General features: G+C 46.8%; 1 protein-coding gene across 1 annotated transcript in view; it reads right to left on the bottom strand.

Annotated features, from left to right (window-relative positions):
• The window catches only part of ASZ1 (ankyrin repeat, SAM and basic leucine zipper domain containing 1), a 575,076-nt gene that overhangs the window by 497,372 nt on the left and 58,556 nt on the right, over positions 1 to 19,148 (bottom strand). The window contains exon 3 of the mRNA XM_077471359.1: positions 10,903 to 11,002. Coding sequence (XP_077327485.1) covers positions 10,903 to 11,002 — 100 coding nt within the window. The remainder of the gene's footprint in view (positions 1 to 10,902; positions 11,003 to 19,148) is intronic.

Raw genomic sequence — 19,148 nt, 5'->3', positions numbered from 1 at the left:
TAATTGATTAGTTGTCGATCAATTTCATAATCGATTGGCCAGTAATATAATGGGGTTAAAAAAACTAAAATTAGCCCTTTATAGTACAAAGAGAGCAAATAATCGATACTAAAAACATTACTCTTACTGTTCTACAGTAAAAAAAATGAACCCCTTACTGTAGTGATTATCTGCTTTTTTGTACTATAAAGGGCTAATTTTAGTTTTTTTTAACCCCATTATGTTACTAAATGTCTTAGACCTGCTTCACATCTATGTGTTTATTGGTGCTTTTTGCAGAAATGCACTACAGTTCATTTACATGGTTTCCTATGGGACACGTTCATATCTGAAAGGGTCAGGGACTTTTAAACGCAAAATGCTTCTTTATTGGTTCAATATACTTCAATGGAGAAGCTGCAGAAAAGCATGTAATGCGTTTTTGCAGCAATGTGTGTTTTTTTAATCCGTCCAAAAAAAAAAAAAAAAAATGCAAAAATACAAATTGCAGTAAAATCATGTGTGCAAAAATCAAAAAACGTACAGCAAAAAGCACTGCAGAAAGATCAAAAGCAAACTGCATAGGTGTGCACCGAGCCTTATGCTGGCCACACCGATTAATTTTCAGGCGAGAATATTCATACGAAAAATCTTTGTACATTCGCTGAATGAATTTTCCCTTGTTTTTAACATTCTGTTTTTAAAATGAATGTAATTTCTGAACGAAAACCACATATACTGTCTGAAAATTCCTTTGACTAAGAAGTTTTCTATTTTCAAATTTTCCCGTCACTGTGGTTGAAAACGAACGTCAATTTGACCCACTTTTTTTTTTTAAAGGTTATTATCCGATTAATCGAAACAATAAATCGGCCAACTAATCGATTATGAAAATAATCGTTAGTTGCAGCCCTAGACTGAGCTACTTCAATTGCAGCCAGAACTGCAAAAGACATCTTGTCTTTAAAAGGAAAATCTAACCTTAACTTGCTGGATCCTTTAACATCAGTGCATTATCCACTGGACATGTGAGACTCTGCTCATTGAAGCGATTGCAGCATTAATAGCTGGAACCTCCCCCCCCATTTCTTTCATAAAAATGTTCCCATTCAGAATACATAGCTATGCATTTTTAGTGCTTTTTGCATCTTGCAGATTTGCACTACAGAACTTGTTCCATAGGACACCATGTTAAATGGACTCCCAGGTGGGGTTGGTTCAAATGAACCCTATTAAAAGGTAGAGACCTCAAGCCTGCGGCAGGCAACAAAAGGGTTAAGTAAGGGAGTAGACTAACACCTGACTTGTGTGGCTACTCCCTCCCTGTTAGGATCCTCTGAATAGGAAAATAAGTATCTTCCAATATTTGGGAAGATCTACCTGATCCCCAGCCTCATGCACCTCACCAAAAGGGCCCAGAAGACTAGATGGGAATCTGCTATGTTTAGTCCTACTATGGAGAGATATCATAGCAATAATCTTTTAAATGGTAAAAGAAAAACCTGTTTGTATGAAATACAGGGACTGAAGTGTTCTACCCTTGACGGCTTCATCTGACTGGCCATATTTTTCTTTTTACCTCCCAGGGAGGAAGGCAGACATTCTTTTGGAAGGGTTTTTAGTTTGTTGCATACCATTAACCCCTTAGAACCCTTAGAGGGGTTCCTGGTCCCTTTGTTGCTCCTAACTTACAGTACAAAGCAGAGGCAGTACCAGAAAAATAATGTTTCACTTGCTAGGCTATAGTGCAGTACAAAAACTGCTATTAATCCTAGCTATACAATACAATGTTGTCAATCAAAAAGGAAGATGCCTGTGTCACCAAACCTGCCAGCAACCAATCTGCTCTGTCCCTCCACCGCCAGACTTCAGTGTTTCCTGTATAGCTTAAAGTACTTCCTCCACACATGGCCGGCGTCTGGCGCCGTTTAGCCACGCCCCCTTTCAACTAGGGAAGTGTACGAGTGCTGGCAACATGGTGGCCGGCGAGGGGAGGGGGGGCGATTTGGGGTATAACGGCCGCGATTTGCCCCAAAAACAAAACTTTTCTTTCCATTTTTCTTTTAGGAAAAAAGAGGCAGCGGGTTGGCATCCAAGGGAACAAAAAACGCGATGCTGGGGGCCCACGCAGTGATCAGACCCCCCTTCATACCTGAGGGCCTGAGCTGGCTTGAACGGAGAGGAGAGTGAAAGCTTCTGCTGTTTCCAGCATCAGAATGGTGAGTGCTCAATACAGCCTCCAATGGTGACACAGACATGACATGACAACAAATACATGGAAGGAAAGATTCCTTGCACAAAATCTCCCCTACCTTTTCGCCGCAGGGCTTTATCAGAGATAAAAAGGTCAATCTTTGCCCTTCACGGTAGGCTCCGAGACCTTGAAAGCAAACCTTCGGGAACAGGGGTACACTCAGGTAATCCCGCAATCCTGGACCTGCGAGAAGACCCTGCCAGTAAACTTTTATTGGACTTACTACCAAAAAGTACTGGATCCCAGGGCCCAGCTTAAAAGCATTCGCAAGCAAAACCTTGTGTCTTCAGATGACGAGGCCCGGGTACCGTTCATTTAGTCCATTACGGAGACATCAGAACAGATCCGGTCAGGATGGCTGGCTCGCATCAAAGGATTACTGCCGTGGAGCTCAGTACACACATCCTTACACGTGCCCAACACCTTAGACGCTGGCGAAAAAACTGAGGACTCCCAATAATGGGAGGGGTTATATGGGGAAAGTTCACGCCTTAAGGGGCGTGCCATTGTCCAGCACCTGATACGGTGATAGAACCCACATAGTTATTACTATGGCTCTGTGTCCCCTGATGTAAGAAAAGAAAATAGGATTTTTTGTACTCACCGTAAAATCCTTTTCTCTGTAATTCACCGACTGACACAGCTTCTTTTCTTTAGACCATTGGGTTGTTATGCCACCTTCAGAAGACTAGGCATTACATGTTAACATGTGATAATAAAACTAGAACTTTCTAGTTCCGCCCAAGGGGTGGTCCCTTAGGCAACAACCCCTCAGCATGCTACTGCAACCTCAGTACGTCAACAAGCAGTATAACCTAAAGAAAAATATGAGGGGCGGGTGCTGTGTCAGTCGGTGAATTACAGAGAAAAGGATTTTATGGTGAGTACAAAAAATCCTATTTTCTCTTATATTCACCGACTGACAGCTTCTTCTCTTTAGACCAGTGGTCATCAACCCTGTCCTCAGGGCCCACTAACAGGCCAGGTTTTATGTATTACCTTGGGGAGATGCAGACTAGAATACTGCAATCACTGAGCAGCAAATTATATCACCTGTGATGTATTTCAGTTATCTTGCAAACCTGGCCTGTTAGTGGGCCGTGAGGACAGGGTTGATGACCACTGCTTTAGACCATTGGGACATCCCCAAGCAGTGCCAAAACGAGGGGTGGGAAAACAGCATAAAACTTCATCCATCATGGTATGTGGGAGCTAGTACAAACTTCACCCACAAAAAAAAAAAAAAATAAATAAAAAAATTAAAAAAAAAGGGTACTCCTCAACGGAGGAGCACTACTCTTAAACCACACCAAAAACTGCAGTAACCAATGCAACAGTGCATTAACTTAAAAGGGTACTGCGTTTTTACCCAAAGGCAAAAAAAAATTGCATATGCAATTGCAACTATACAGCTGCCTGCAAAACGTTGCGGCCAAAACAGGCATCACCCGATACACTGACATCTACCTTGTAGAACTTTGTAAACGTGTGGACAGACTACCAGGTCGCCGCTTTACACACTTGAGCGACAGACACTTGATGTCGGAAGGTCCAAGACGTTCCGATTGCCCTCGTGGAGTGGGCCGTGACTGGAAAGGGGGGCACCTGCCCGTTCAAGACGTAGGCTTGTACTACAATCTGTCTGATCCACCTGGAAATGGTGGCTGACGAGACCGCCATGCCCATCTGTGGACCAACCACCGAAACAAACAGTGAGTCTGACTTCCGGAAAGGGAACCGTGACAGACAAATACACCTTCAGAGCCCGAACCGTGTCGAGCACGAAGGGCCACCTCCTTAGGATGTGTCGGCTTAGGACACAGAGATGGTAACACAATGTCCTCATTGATGTTAAAAACGCAGAGACTACCTTCGGCAGGAAAGACGGTTGCGGACGCAACACCACATTATCCTATGGAAAACCAGATGGGGTGACTTGCAGGAAAAGACCGCCAGTTCCGAAACCCTTCTGGGCGATGTAATGGCCACTAGAAAGACCACTTTCTGGGAAAGAGTCAACATGGGAAACTGATATTTTCAAATGGCGGTTTCTGAAGTGCCGATAATACCAGGTTTAGATCCCACTGGGGTAACTGTGGACGCACCGGAGGGACTACATGTTGTACCCCCTGAGCAAAAGTACTCGCTATAGAGCAAGACGCCAGGGGTCGCTGAAAAAGGACAGCCAAAGCTGATATTTGTCCTTTAACGCCAATTTCTGGTCCACCCCTTGCTGAAGAAACAGCAGGATCCTGGATATAGAAAAGGAGCGCGGATGTCATCCTTTCTCCTCACACATGGAGATGCAGGCCTTCCAGGTACGAAGATATATCTTCCGAGAAGAAGATTTCCATGCTCTCAACATAGTTGGGATCATGGAGTCCGACCGACCCCGGTTCCCTAACACCTGGTTCTCAATAGCCATGTTAAAGCCAGCGATGGTAAAGCAGAACGGACAATCGGACCTCGAGACAGAAGGTCCTCTGGCAAAGGCAGTCGTCAGGGAGAGCGTCTGCCACCAGGGACACTAGGTCTGCGTACCAAGGACGTTGAGGCCAATCTGGGGCAACTAGTATTACTGGGACCCCCTCGGCTTCCACTCTGCGAAGCAGACGTGGTAACAGTTTCAATTGAGGAAAGGCGTAGATCAGCTGGTACTGATCCCACGGAGCCACCAGCGCGTCTGACGCGTCTGCCCACGGATCTCTTGTCCTGGACACGAATGTCGGCACCTTCCAATTGAGACGGGAGGCCAGAAGATCCACGTCTGGTGTGCTCGACCACAGGCTCAGTAGCCTGAACACCTCCGGATGCAACGCCCATTCTCCTGGGTTCAGCATCCGACGACTTAGATAGTCCGCCTGCCAGTTCCACACCCGGGATGTAAATGGCCGACAGGGCTGGTACATGTCACTCTGCCCACCGAAGTATGTGAGCGACCTCCCGTGCAGCGGCCAAGCTTCTTGTTCCTCCTTGGCGATCGACGTATGCCACGGCAGTGGCATTGTCTGACTGGATCTTGATCAAACGCCCTTGCAGTCTCATTGACCTTGTGGAGAGGCATAGCATGATCGCTCTCAGTTCGAGCAATTGATCGGCAACTTGGATTCCTCCGTCAACCAGAGGCTCTGAGTCGACTGAACTCACATCACTCCACCCAAGCCGAATAGGCTGGCGTCCTATGTGATCACCGTCCATTTCAGAGGTAGGAACGACTTCCCGGACTGAAGCACCGGGGACCTCAGCCACCAGATCAGGGAACCCCTGACTAACTGGCTCACCTGGATCTGTCGATCCAGGGACAATGGAGATCTGTCCCACTTTATCAAGATCTCCTTCTGCAGGACTCTGGTGTGGAACTGAGCATATGGTACTGCCACCATGAGCCCCAGGACTCGCATGCAGAAGCACAGTGACCACCACCTGCGGTTCATCAGTTTTACTATGGTTCTAAGAGTCTGCAGCTTGTCTGAAGGGAAAAGCACTCTCTCTTCCCTGGAGCCCAGCAGCAGCCTAGGTACTCCAAACACTGAGTCGGTAATATCACCAACTATTTTAGGTTCAACAGCCACCCAAATTCTTGCAGGGTCTGCATGGTGACCACCACATCTTCTAACTCTGAGGCAGAAGAAGCTCTCAGGAGATCGTGTAGGTAACCCACGATCTCGCGTTCCCGTAGCAACGCCAACATAGGAGCCAATACCTTGGTAAAGACTCAGGGGGCTCATACCAAACCAAAAAGGAGAGCCACAAACTGGCAGTGGGCTTTCCCGACTGCAATCGCAGAAACTTTTGATGCCGGAGGCATATGGGTATGTGCAGGTACGCATCCTGGATGTCTAAGGACACCAGGGAGTCCCCTTGATGGAGTGCAGCTACTAATGAGCAAACTGATTCCATTCTGAACCTCTGCACTTTCACAAAGTGATTGAGGGCTTTTAGATCCAAGATTGGACGTACCCCTTTTCTTCTTGGGAACTACAAACAGGTTTGAGTAGAATCCTTGGAAATGTTCCGATTCAGCAGGTCCCCTACTGCCCCCAAGAGGGCCTCCCGGCGAGCCGGGAGAACGGGTATGCTGGAGGGGGAAGAATCTGTTTTCGCGGCCAAGAGAGGAAATCTTGTAGCCGTAGGAAATCAGATCGCAGACCCATTGGTCGGACAGTCGAGAGGACCACTGGGCTGCAAACTCCCGAACGCGACCCCCCACCTGAGTCATGGGTGGGGGCAAACCTTCATGTGGTAGCACTTTTGTTCACTGGCTCGTTAGGCTTGCGGTTCCAGGGAGGTTTCTGCCCTTCCATGCTCGTCCTGTCGGGCTGGGGACGTTTAGCTGAAGCTCCGGGCAGACGAAAAACCAGTTTGTGAGAGTAAAAAGAGGGCCCTTGCCTACAGCGTGGCTCCTTAGCCTTCCTGGCCTGTGGGAGTAGGGTACTCTTACCACCTGTGGCATTCCTAATAAGGTCATCCAAAGAGCCAGTTGCCAAGGAAGGGAAGATCAGTCAGGGCTTTTTTGGAAGCCTGGTCAGCAGACCAGCATTTCAGCCAAATCAGGCGCCTTAGCACCACTGCTGACACTGAATCCCTGGATAACAGGAGGAGGGTATCCAGGGCCACGTCACAAACGTACTTAAGGCCATGCACTAGCTGATCTGCTAGTTCCACGCAGACAGGAGAAGCCTGCTGTTCTACCAATTCGTGGTGCAACAGTTTTGCCAACTCAGTGTCTGCGACACAAGTGCGGATGTCAGTACTGGTCGCATGGTTGACCCCACAACCATAAACAAGGAGCGAGCCACTGCCTCGGCCTTCCTGTCCGTGGGATCCTTAAATGCATGAGTCCCCTCTACCGGGATCGTGGTTACTTTGTTTAACCTGGATACTGGGGGGTCCATGACCGGAGGAGCAATCCACTTTTTAAAAAGGCTCTCCTTAAAGAGGGAAAAACACCGCCATGTATTTGGGGACTGAAAGGTCCGTTACGGATGACCCCATTCCTCGTAAATGAACTTGTCAAAATAAGTCAGATACGGGATGAATGGCTGGCTTATAGGATCCAAAAGGGACCACTACATCAGCGGAGGGATCTGCTGGCTCCTGAACCTTCAGGGCATCGCGGACAGCTGTGATAAGTGATCCAACAAGCGCTTTGTCGCGCACGAACCCTGATGGGAACTCATCCTCACTGTCCGAACGGTCCTGGTCAGCATCACCTGAAACGACAGAGCAGGGGTCACCAGCCTCAGCAGGGCCCGAGTCTGCGTCAGAGATCTCCCCAGAGAACGGGGGAGGGGGGGGCACTTTTTAGCACCTTGCGCCCACATACCACCTCCATCTTGGCAACAAATTAATTGAGGACCGCCGACAAGGCGTCCAAGGGCACTGTGCATTCCTCAGGCCAACCCGGTTGCAAATGCCTGGACTTCGGGGGAAGAAACACCAGTTTCTGAAGCCATGCTGACCCTACCCTGTCTGCCACCTGAAGGGGACTTAGGACAGTGACAGTCCCACCCTCCTTACTGCTGCTGGCTGAGGGGCTCTTTCCCGCAGGACTCACCACTCTGAAGGGTTCTGCGCTATCCAGCAAGTAGTGCCTGTGGTCTCTGTTGGCTCCCAGGTGCAGAGGGATCCCCTCTGCTTCAGTGGAAGCTGCTGCTAATAGCGCTGAAACCGATCTGCAATGTTCTCAGGCTCTAAGGAAATGGCCGTCAGTATAAGGACATAAAACACTGGGAAAATGGCCACCAGAGCACAGGGACACATGCTAGAGAAAGCTGAAAAACGTGTTCAGGCTTCTAGAAAATGGCCGCCGGCATCCAGTATAAGGACAAATCACAGGGAAAATGGCCAACGAAGCACAGGAGAGCATGCTTTCCCTTGCCCACACCTAAGATGGCCGCTAATGCAAAAGCCATGAGGGACAGAGCTGAAGCAAATGACGGTGAACAGCGCTGTAAAGGTCACAGACCTGGCCTCACAGGCACATGAGAAACAGGACTCAGGACACAGCCAGCGCAGCCCCCCTGGAGAGCCCCTGTACTGACACACACACACCACTCTGCAGCATCCCCCACAGGGAGGGGGGAGGGAATATAGGGACAGGGAGAGAAGAGAGGGAGGTGAGGGACTCCCGAATCGACCTCCCAGGGAATGCCCAGCTGCTCAGCCCTACCGAGGCAGGGAGAGCTGTACTTACGCTCGATGGCCGGACTGGGAAGACTACAAGGATAAGGGTATCCAGCTTGTCACCCAGCCGGCTGTCGATAAAAGATCACAGGATTAGTCATCTTGTGCAAAAAGACAAGCTTCTGCATAAAAAACATGGACCGATGGGCTCACAGGGTTCCTAGGTCCTTCTCCTTCACTAGGCGAAATAAAACTAAGGTCTGTCTGGCAGACGGGAGGGTTGTTAACCAAAGGACCGCCCCCCTGGACGGAACTAAGAGTTCCGAGTTGTGTGTTACAACAAATGCCTAGTATTCTCCTAGTGATAAGGCTAACAACCCAATGGCTAAGAGTATCTGTGTCGGTCGGTGAATAAGAGAAATGTGTTTTTTTTTTTTTTCTTCAAAATTTTTGATCTCTTTTCATTTAGAGGGGAAAAAATAAAAATCCCAGGAGGTGATCAAATACCATCAAAAGAAAGCTCTATTTGTATGGAAAAAATGATGAGGTGGCACTGATGAAGGCATTGATGGGCACTGATGAGGTGGCATTGTATTGTATTATATTTTACTGATGGATGCCAATCAGTGATGCCCATTGTAGGCACTGATTAGCATCCATTGTGGGCACTGATTGGCATCCCTGGTGCTGGGCATGCCTTGTGGTCTGGTGGCGTCCCTGGTGGTCCAGTGTGGGCATCCTCGGGGGGGCTGTGCTGATAATCGATCGGCACAGACCCCCCGTCAGAGAAGCAGCCGATTGGCTCTCCTCTACTCGCGTCTCACAGACGCGAGTGAGGAAAAGCCGATCACCGGCTCTTCCTATTTACACTGTGATCAGCCGTGATTGGCTGATCACGTGGTAGAGTCTCCGTCTGAGACTCTTTACCGAGATCGTAGTTGCGGGGTGTCAGACTGACACCCCGCAACAACGATCGCAGCAATGCACGCCCCAGGGGCGCGGAGCGACTCAATATCCTGAGGACGTCATACGATGCCCGGTCAGGATTTTGAAACCACTTTGCCGCCGTCATTTTGCTACAGGGCGGGCGACAAGTGGTTACGCCTTATTATAGGCTTACCTGTAGGTAAAAGTAAAAAAAAAAACAGTATACAACCACTTTAAGGCTGCCTTCACACTGGAGTGGGTAGGCGTTGACAGTAAAACTCTGATAGTATTAGCAGCGCTTTACCGTCATTTTTTGCGGCACTATTCAGCCGCTAGCTGGGCGCTAATAACCCAGCTAGCAGCCGATGAAGGGGTTAAATGCACCCGTGTAGCGCCGCTGCCGAAGCAGGAGTGGTGCAGGAGTGGTGGAGGAGCGGTATACACCGCTCCAAAGATGCCGCTTGCAGGACTTTTTTTTTTTAACATCCTGCCAGGGCATTGTCTCAGTGTGAAAGCACTTGGGCTTTCAGACTGAGACTGCAAGGGAGCCATTTTACAGGTGCTATTTTTAGTGCAAAAGTGCCTGAAAAACTCCCCAGTGTGAAAGAGGTCTAACTGTTATATTTTATGAGATTAAGTGGGAAAAAAACGGCCTAACACATCGGCCCAAAAAAAAAAAAAAAAAAAATCGGCATCATATATTGGCCATCGGCCGCCGCAATTTCTAAATATCGGCCAGAGAAAGCCCCATATCGGTCAACCTCTAATAGAGCTTCCTTAAAAAAATAAAAATAAATCACACCACCATGCCGCAGTATTTATTCAGGCTGCATTCATACCTGAGCGTTTCATTTTCAGGCAGAAAGGTCACGTGTTTTTACTGCAATTTTTCCTGTTTGCCGCTTTTTTTGCACAGGTCAAAGGGTCACCCATGTACAAAGCAGAACAATGCCTGTAATCTGCCCAAAAATAACCTCATGTACTTTTTTGAGCTTCAAGCGTTTTGCTTCAGGTGACAAAATGCTCAGATGTGAACAGGGGCCATTTAAATGAATGGGGTTTTGCTTGTTGGGCGTTTTACTACCTGAAAACACTCAAGTGTGAATGCAGCCTCAAAGTAGCCTTCAGTCCTGATGCTAGAAGTTTGCTGGCTCTTGAAAGAAGTTGTGCAAGTATCAAAATGCCTTGAATATCAGACTGGAGGAATAGGTGATCTTAGGCAGACTGCATTGGTAAACAGACTCTAGCTAACTCGCACATAGGATACTGAGCTCCCCAGTGATTAAACAGAAAATCAACTGAATTAAAAGGGGTGGGCCAGGGATTGTAGGCCTAAAGAATGGATAGATGATCCTGGATGTCGTTCTGCCAGGAAATAAAGCAGGCTGCATTTGATTTGCTGTAACTTTTAATGCAAACTGGGAAGCAAATTCAATACAGAAGAGGAGCCTGTACAACTGTGCATGACTGGGTAAGGCTGGAACGCTGGAAAGTACCTGAGCAAAAATTAAGCAGACACAGATGGGGGGGGGGGGGGGGAGGGGGCGCACTAGGATTTTGGTACAATGTCGATGATTAGAAGTGTATAGAAAAATGCAGTAGTATATTGATCTCACCTGAATCTAAGAGTTCTTTAACTAACTTCGCATTTCCAACAACAAGAGCATTCTTTAATAAATCTTCATTGCTTTCAGATACCAAATGCTTCTTTACTTGCTAAGGATACACAAAAAGGAAAAAACATTTCTCTTTATGGCAAGGTAACAAGATCGTTGGGAATTGCACAAAAAAATAAAATGTAAAAATGTTGCTCCAACCCATTCCCGCCACCTCCTCCCAGCCCTTTAAAGTGGAATTCCAGTCAAAGATGAAAATCTCCCACAAATTTCCATGCTTTATGACATTCAAATCTGTATTATGCACTTTTTAGTTTTTTTGAATGGTTGATTAGATACATCTATGTAATTTGATGTCTTCAGATGAAAGTTCCCGCATTCTGTCACTTGCTTGTTCCGTTGTCGGAGTTTATTATGCCAGATCTTCCCTTACTCATTTCCCCCCTCCCAATTCCTTTTCTTGTGACAAATGCATGTCACATGCTCTGTCGGTCTCCATCTCCCAGCTCCGCTCTGTTCCCAAACAGTCCCACCTCTCACATTCCTTTTCATGAATGACGAGGCCAGATGATGCACACACCTACCGGTCACTCTGTGCTTGCAAGTGAATCAGGAGTGGCAATGTGATGGGGAGCAGCACTACTTAAAAAAAAAAAAAAAAAAAAAGCGGGCGATTTTTAGCATATGGGGCATATCAGGAAGGTCAATTATTGATTAGGGTTGTAGTGGCCCATTTCAAGGGATTATGCCACATACACACGATCGGAATGTTGATCGGAAAAAGCTCAGATGGTTTTCCCAACGGAATTTCGCTCAAGCTGTCTTGCATACACACAGTCACACCAAATGCCGACCGTCAAGAACACGATGACGTACAACACATACGACGGGACTATAAAAAGGAAGTTCAATAGCCAGTAGCTTCCGTCTCGTAGTTGAATCTGTGCATGCATGAGTTTTTGTGCGTCGGAACTGCATACAAGCGATCGTAATTTCCGATAGAAACTTTCTGTCGGAAAAATTGAGAACCTGCTGAACCTTTTGCTGGGCAAATCTGGGGCTTGGTAATAAGGTCTTTACATACAACTGAGTTTATTATGCGTCAGTTGATGACTGAATGAGGAACCTCTATACAGATTCCTTATTCATTCATGTAAAGTAGATGTGCACCAAATGGAAATTTTGGTAACGAAACCAAAAATGTATGATGCACTTGGCCGAAAACTACATTTTTAAAAAAGAATTGTATTATAATATGACTTAATGTCAATTGAAATTAATAGAAACTTATCGTCTGCCATTATTGGCACCTTTGGCAGAAAAGGTGGCAGAACAACTCAAGAAAAAATTATCCCTTTAAATTCTATGTATGTCTTCACACTGCTCCGTTGTGCTTCCATTGTGGTGTTAAAAATCCTGCTTGCAGCATTTTTTGTCAGTTAAAAAACACACAAAAAAAAATATAAAAAAACGCACCTCCTTGCCCAAACGCAGCAAGAACACATCATTAACGCACCCATGTTATGTTTTTGATGCGGGATTCGCATTGGTGCGATGTCAGACATTGCATGTGCTTTGCTCCGCACTGCTGAGCAAATTACATGTGATGTGAACTCAGATACAGATCGTATGTATGAATTTGCAACGCATTCGGACAAAAGTCACGCAGGACCCTTTTTTGGTCCGCATCGGAATTGGATCGCATGGGTGTTCAGACCCATGCGATCCGATTTCTGACCAAATTGACAATTCACACTGCAATATGCAAACCAATCTGGGTGTGTCATTAACTTTGTATTGATACTCCCAGCAGTTCGCATAGGGCAGTGTGAACTGCCTGAAAATCAGGAACCAGCGGGAACCAGCAGTGGATTTGCAGGGTTCCCACATCGCACCAGTGTGAACAGAGCATAAATCATGGTAAGATCACCGCAAATTTGCAGTGTTTTCGGTGCCAGAGGCGCCTTTTTCTCTCATCTACCGAACACCGTCAACACAATCGTCCAAAATTTCAGTGCATCTCCATTTTATAATTCTTATACTTTAGACCCTTTCTCGGACTCCAAAAAAAAAAAAATGTATATAATAAATATTATATATATCCATCCAAAGACCCAACCCCCCCAAAAAAATATAGAAAGACTCCTTTCACATGGAAAGCATGCGGAAAAATAGGATTTTTATAACAGCTTGCCTGTAAAATCCTTTTCTTTTGAGGTACATCACAGGACACAGAGTAATTACGGATGGGTTATAGGGTATCACTGACTGGACACTGGCACACCCTAGACAGGAAGATCAATCCCCCATATAACTCCTCCCCCTACTGGAGGTACCTCAGTTTTGTAGCAAAGCAATATAAGTGTATTAGAAGAGGGGAGGGACCTCGGTGTCTCTTGATGTACCTCAAAAGAAAAGGATTTTACAGGTAAGCTGTTCTAAAAATCCTATTTTCTTTCTTGTACATCACGGAACACAAAGACTCAGTAATTACTGATGGGATGTCCCAGAGCAATGCTATCTGAGGGGAGGGGAACCACACAACATAGGGTGTAATCAGACCTCAGGACACTGTACCGCTGCCTGCAGCACACTATGCCCAAAGGCGATATCCTCATGCCTTCTCACATCCACCTGATAAACTTTGGTGAATGTATGGACTGATGACCAGGTTGTGGACTTGCAGATTTGAGCCATGGAGGCCTGGTGATGCACTGCCCACAAAGCACTAATAGCCCTAGTGGAGCGTGCCTCGATTTGAAAAGGTGGAATCTTTTGCTTCAAACCATAAGCTTGAACAATTACTTGTCGAATCCATTTAGCAATGGTAGATTTCAACGCTGCCTGTCCTCTCTTAGGACCCTCAGGCAATAACAAACAAAACATCAGTTCTGCGAACCTGAGCAGTCGTTTCCAGATAGCCTTTGACTGCTCTCACTACATCCAAAGAATGTAGTGACTTCTCTTCCATAGAGCAGGGATTTGGAAAAAAAGGAAGGCAGAACAATATCTTGGTTTAGATGAAAACCTGAGACCACCTTCTTTAGAAAACTAGGATGAGGGGGTAACACCACTCTATCCTTGTGAATTATCAGATACGGTTCTTTACAAGAGAGGGCCGCTTAATTCTGATACTCTTCTGGCAGAAGAAATGACCACCAGAAAAATTAATTTCCTTGTCAACAGAACTAAGCGAATTTGATGCATTGGTTCAAAAGGCTGCTTCTATAAAGCTAACAGAACCACATTCAAATCCCAGGGGTTTAGAGGCGCCCTAACTGGAGGATTAAGGCGCGTTACCCCTTGTATAAAGCTTCGGACCAAAGAATGCGAAGCAAGTGGACGTTGAAACAGAACCGATAAGGCTCTAACCCATTTTGCAGAAATTAGAGGATTCTGCTTATGATATATTTTCTGGGGTGCCAACCCCCGGATTTACACCAGGAGACATATGCTTTCCAGACTCTGTGATAAATCATTCTGGAAGCTGGCTTTCTTGCATTAATCATGGTAGATATCATAGGGCCGAAAGCCCACGATTCTTCAGAATGTGGGTTTCCATAGCCAAACCGTTAAATTTAGCATTTGTAAGTTAGGATGGAATACTGGTCCCTGGGATAGCAGGCCTGGACGGTAGGGTCCAAGGAGAGCCTACCGCCATCTTCACTATTTCTGCATACCAAGCTCTTCTGGGCCATGCTGAGGCCACCAGAAGCACCGACTTCTTTTCCTACCTGATCCTGCAAAGAAGTCTTGGCAGTAGCAGAATAGGAGGGAATGCATAAATCAGAGAGAATTGATGCCACAGAGTTACCAACACATCTGTACCGCATGCAAGAGGATCCCTCGTTCTTGACACAAAGTTGTCGACCTTGTTGTTGAACCTGGATGCAAAGAGATCTACATCTGGAACCCCCCCCCCCCCCCATCTCTGGCATATGGAAAGACAACGTTGGGGCGAAGAGACCATTCCCCTGGGACTAATTGCTGGTGGCTCAAGTAGTCCGCCTGCCAGTTCTCTACCCCCGGAATGAAGACTGACGATAAGCATGGCACATGTCTTTCTGCCCAGATTAAGATCTGGTTTACATCTCTCTGAGCTGCACGACTCTTGGTGCCCCCTTGGTGATTGATATAAGCCACTGCTGTGGCATTGTCGGACTGGATCCTGACAGGCAACCCTGCAACCTGAGTCTCCAGGCTTTTAGGGCTAGATATGCCGCACGGATCTCCAGAATGTTAATGGGTAAGGCCCTCTCGGTCTTGGACCATCTCCCTTCTTTTGTCCCTGGGGATGACTGAGATTTAACCTTTGAGCCTGACGGAGGAGGCTGTCGTGACTGCCTGGAGGCTGATGACCCTGGCACTGGAGAAAGCACCCGTTTAAAAGGAGTGACGTTTACTCCTTTTCTTGACTGGTAAAAGGGTTCTTTTCCCACTAGAGATCCCTTGGAAATAAAATTGTCCAAATCCTCTCCAACCAGTTTTGCATCACGAAAATAGGAAAATCCCGCCAGGAGTTTCTTACATGGTGATTCAGCTGACCAATTTTTCAGCCATAAGATTCTACGTATGTGTACCAATCCAAGCGTAAGGCGAGAGGTCTGAAGGATAGAATCTCTGATAGCATCAACAGCTAACCCCCGTTCTTGCTGTTCAGGTAAAGCTTTAAGCACCCGTTTAACATGGTCTCTCAAATATTGACAGACTCCAATTGCTGCCACTGCAGGTTGAGCTACTGAGCCTGCCAAGGAGAAAACATTTTTTAATAGGAATTCCATTTTCTTATCAGTTGGATCCCTAAGCATCTGAGCGTTGTCAAGTCAGGCTTTTGTTTACGGAGGAAATGGCGGCGTCAACTGGCGGTATACCCCTTTATCTGGGTGATCCCACTCAGAATAGATAAGCTTTTCCAGTAAACCATGAACAAGAAAGGCATGTGCAGTTTGAGGAGGTTTCAATGAATCCAGAGAAGAAGTGGGTTCTTTAACTGACTCACGTACAGGTAACTTAACCAGTAGAGATCCCCGCTATAGCCAAATGACGGCTACAGCGCGGACCTCCTTTGCCGGGACTACGTCTATTGACGTCGTCCCATGCACGAGCGGCCTGCACGCCCCCCCGAGGTGCGCGCGCGGCGCGCTCTGTGATCGGCGAGTCTATGAGACTCGCCTGATCACGGATCCGAGCAAGGGATCGATCCCGACCCTTTACCACGTGATCAGCTGTCAGTCAATGACAGCTGATCATGTGATACAACGGAGCCGGTAATCGGCTATTATTCCTCCTCGCGCTGACAGCAACATGCAGATTTGATCAATCGAAGCACCTGCCCTCTCTGCCCAGGAGGTCGCCAGAGATCTAGTTGAGAGCGCCTTAAGGTGGACTGGTACCGCCTTACCCGAAAGCCTATAAGCTATCGCTATGGTCTGTTTGATCCACCTGGCTATTGTTGGTTTGGAAGCCTGCAAACCCTTTCTTTGGCCAGAAAAGGTGATCAGCAGATGGTTTGACCGCCTAAATTCTCTCACCCTTTCTAGATAGATGTTAGGCTCTGTCTCCTAGTCTAAGCCCCTGTACACACGGTCGGAGATTTCCACAACCAAATCCATCGGATTTTGTCCGTCAGATTTAGTCTGACGGATTGTGTCCGAAACTGTTGCATACACACGGTCAGACTAAGTTGTCGAAAAATCCGATCTTTCAGAACGTGATGACGTAATTTCGTTACGATGGGACTAGATTCAGGCTAGTAGCCAATAGCTTTGATGTTTGAATTTGATCTGAGCATGCGTGGCACTTGTTCCGATCATGTGTAGAGAATTTTGATCGGATTACGTCCGACCGGCCGGCCCAGTTGGTCGGGAAATATTTCCAACATGTTGGAAAATTGGGTCGGACGGAGATTCGGTCGGAATCAGTCCGATGCATACCACACACAGTCGGATTATCTGACGACACGGTCCGATAAGACGCATTCCGACGGATTCTCCGACCGTGTGTACACGGCATAGGAGGTGGAATCTTTCTTCTTTCTCATTTTTAGGACTCTGGCAGAAGGATAATCTTCTGTGACCTGTGAAACCCAGAAGTCACTTTTGGTAAATATAGAGGATACTGTCTGAGGGTTACCCAAAAACGGTTCTTTAATCGTCAGAGCTTGTAGGTCGCCAATCCTTCTAGCTGTGGTAATGGCCAGAAGGAAAGCCAGAACGGTCTGACGGTTGCCAGAGTAGAAACTACCAGACTTCAGCCTACAATTATTCTCAGAAAGAGTTAGGCCCCTTTTACGCGGGACGGGCTCCATTGGCGTCCTGTTTAGAAGGGAATCTGTCTGCTGATCCCTGCTGAACAGGTAGATGGCTGGTCCGTGTCCGATCCATTTATGCAGAGCAGACAAAGACACAGACCACTTTCCTCCATGGGCAGCCAGATGTAATCGGAGCACCTGTTCGTTTACACCCAACTGTTATCCAATCCAATCTGCCACACGGAATCTGTTTTCAGCAGATAGGATCGGGTGGGATAATGGACACATGTCAGTTTCAGTTAGCTTAGAAAAACCTGCCGTGCATTTATATTAGAAGGCTAGCAGCCTGCCAAGATGCTGGGGGAGCGACTATTTGGCGATGATTTGGATAAATGCATCCTGACAATTTCCAGTGAAAAAAGTACTCTTTTGCCAGTCAAAAGAAATTATAAACGTCCTTCGTTTAACCCTTTCCCGCCGAGCGTATGCAGATATGCGTACTCTGCTTCCGGGGGTTATACCGGGATGATGCCCGCACCTGCAGGCATCATCCCGGTACCGTTTTTTGCAGCGGGCGATTGCCTATCCAGGCATAACAACCGATGCGGCTAAAAGCCGCTCGGCTGTTATGCCGGAGGAGCGGGAGGGGACGTCCCCCCCCTCCCGCCGCCTCTCACCGCTGTTACCGGTGCTCCCGCTCGATCGGGAGCACCGATCAGAGATCCGACGCCTCCGGCTGCTGCGGAGGAACTGGAACGAAGCCGTAATCGGCTTCGTTCCAGTCTCCTCATCGTAAACACGGAAGCGACGTCATGACGTCACTTCCCGTTTACTCGGCTGCCAATGGCGCCGGTTTTAAAAAAATATCCGGTATTCTGAATCACCGTTTTCGGCGATCTGAATACATTAAAGTGTAAAGGAGGGGTGGGGGGGTCTTTTAGACCCCCGATCCCTCCATAAAGAGTACCTGTCACCACCTATTACTGTCACAAGGGATGTTTACATTCCTTGTGACAGCAATAAAAGTGATCAATTTTTATTTATATTTTTTTAAACAATTTAGCCATTTTAAAATAAATAAAAAAAATTTTTTTAAAGCGCCCGCCGTCCCCGCGAGCTTGCGAAGCAAAGAAAACGCATACGGAAGTCGCGCCCGCGTATGTAAACGGTGTTCAAATCACACATGTGAGGTATCGCCGCGATCGTCAGAGCGAGAGCAATAATTCTAGCACTAGACCTCCACTGTAACGCTAACCTGGTAACCGTAAAAAAATTTTAAAGCGTCGCCTATTGAGATTTTTAGGTACCGTACTTTGTCGTCAATCTACAAGTGTGCGCAATTATAAAGTGTGACATGTTTGGTATCCATTTACTCGGCGTAACATTATCTTTCACATTACACAAAAAAATTGGGCTAATATTACTGTTTTTTTTTGTTTTTTTTATTCATGAAAGTGTCCCTTTTCCCAAAAAGTTGCGTTTAAAACACCACTGCGCAAATACCGTGTGACATAAAATATTGCAACAATCGCCATTTTATTCTCTAGAGCCTCTGCTAAAAAAAATATATATAATGTTTGGGGGTTCCAAGTAATTTTCTAGCAAAAAAATATGGCTTAGTCATGAAAGGGTTAAACAGGTTTTCTCTCCTGTGCCAAGCGCATCTGCCTCTAGGCAGTGGCGAGGGCTTCCACCATCAGATTCCAGAGGAAAATCACAGGGTCAGGCCCAGGCTCAAAGGAAGACCTGGACAAGCAAAACTGCAAAGAAGAGTACTAGGCCCTCTTCATGAAGAAGGCATCTCCTCTCAACAAGGTGGGGGTAGACTTATGCATTTCGCAGATGGATGGGTGCTCTCCACAGTGACACTAGGATACAAACTAGAGTTTCTGGAGTTTCCACCATCTCATTTTCAAAACTTCCCAAGGATCCAGGGAAAAAACGATTTCTGTTTCAAGCATTAGGACTGATTTGTTGACTCAAGGGGTAATCGTAC

Source organism: Lithobates pipiens, unplaced genomic scaffold (genome assembly GCF_037356315.1).
Source record: "Lithobates pipiens isolate NorthernLeopardFrog02 unplaced genomic scaffold, aLitPip1_a1.2 Scaffold_8, whole genome shotgun sequence".
Taxonomy (NCBI): Eukaryota; Metazoa; Chordata; class Amphibia; order Anura; family Ranidae; genus Lithobates; species Lithobates pipiens.
This window is presented reverse-complemented; position numbering and strand designations above follow the sequence as displayed.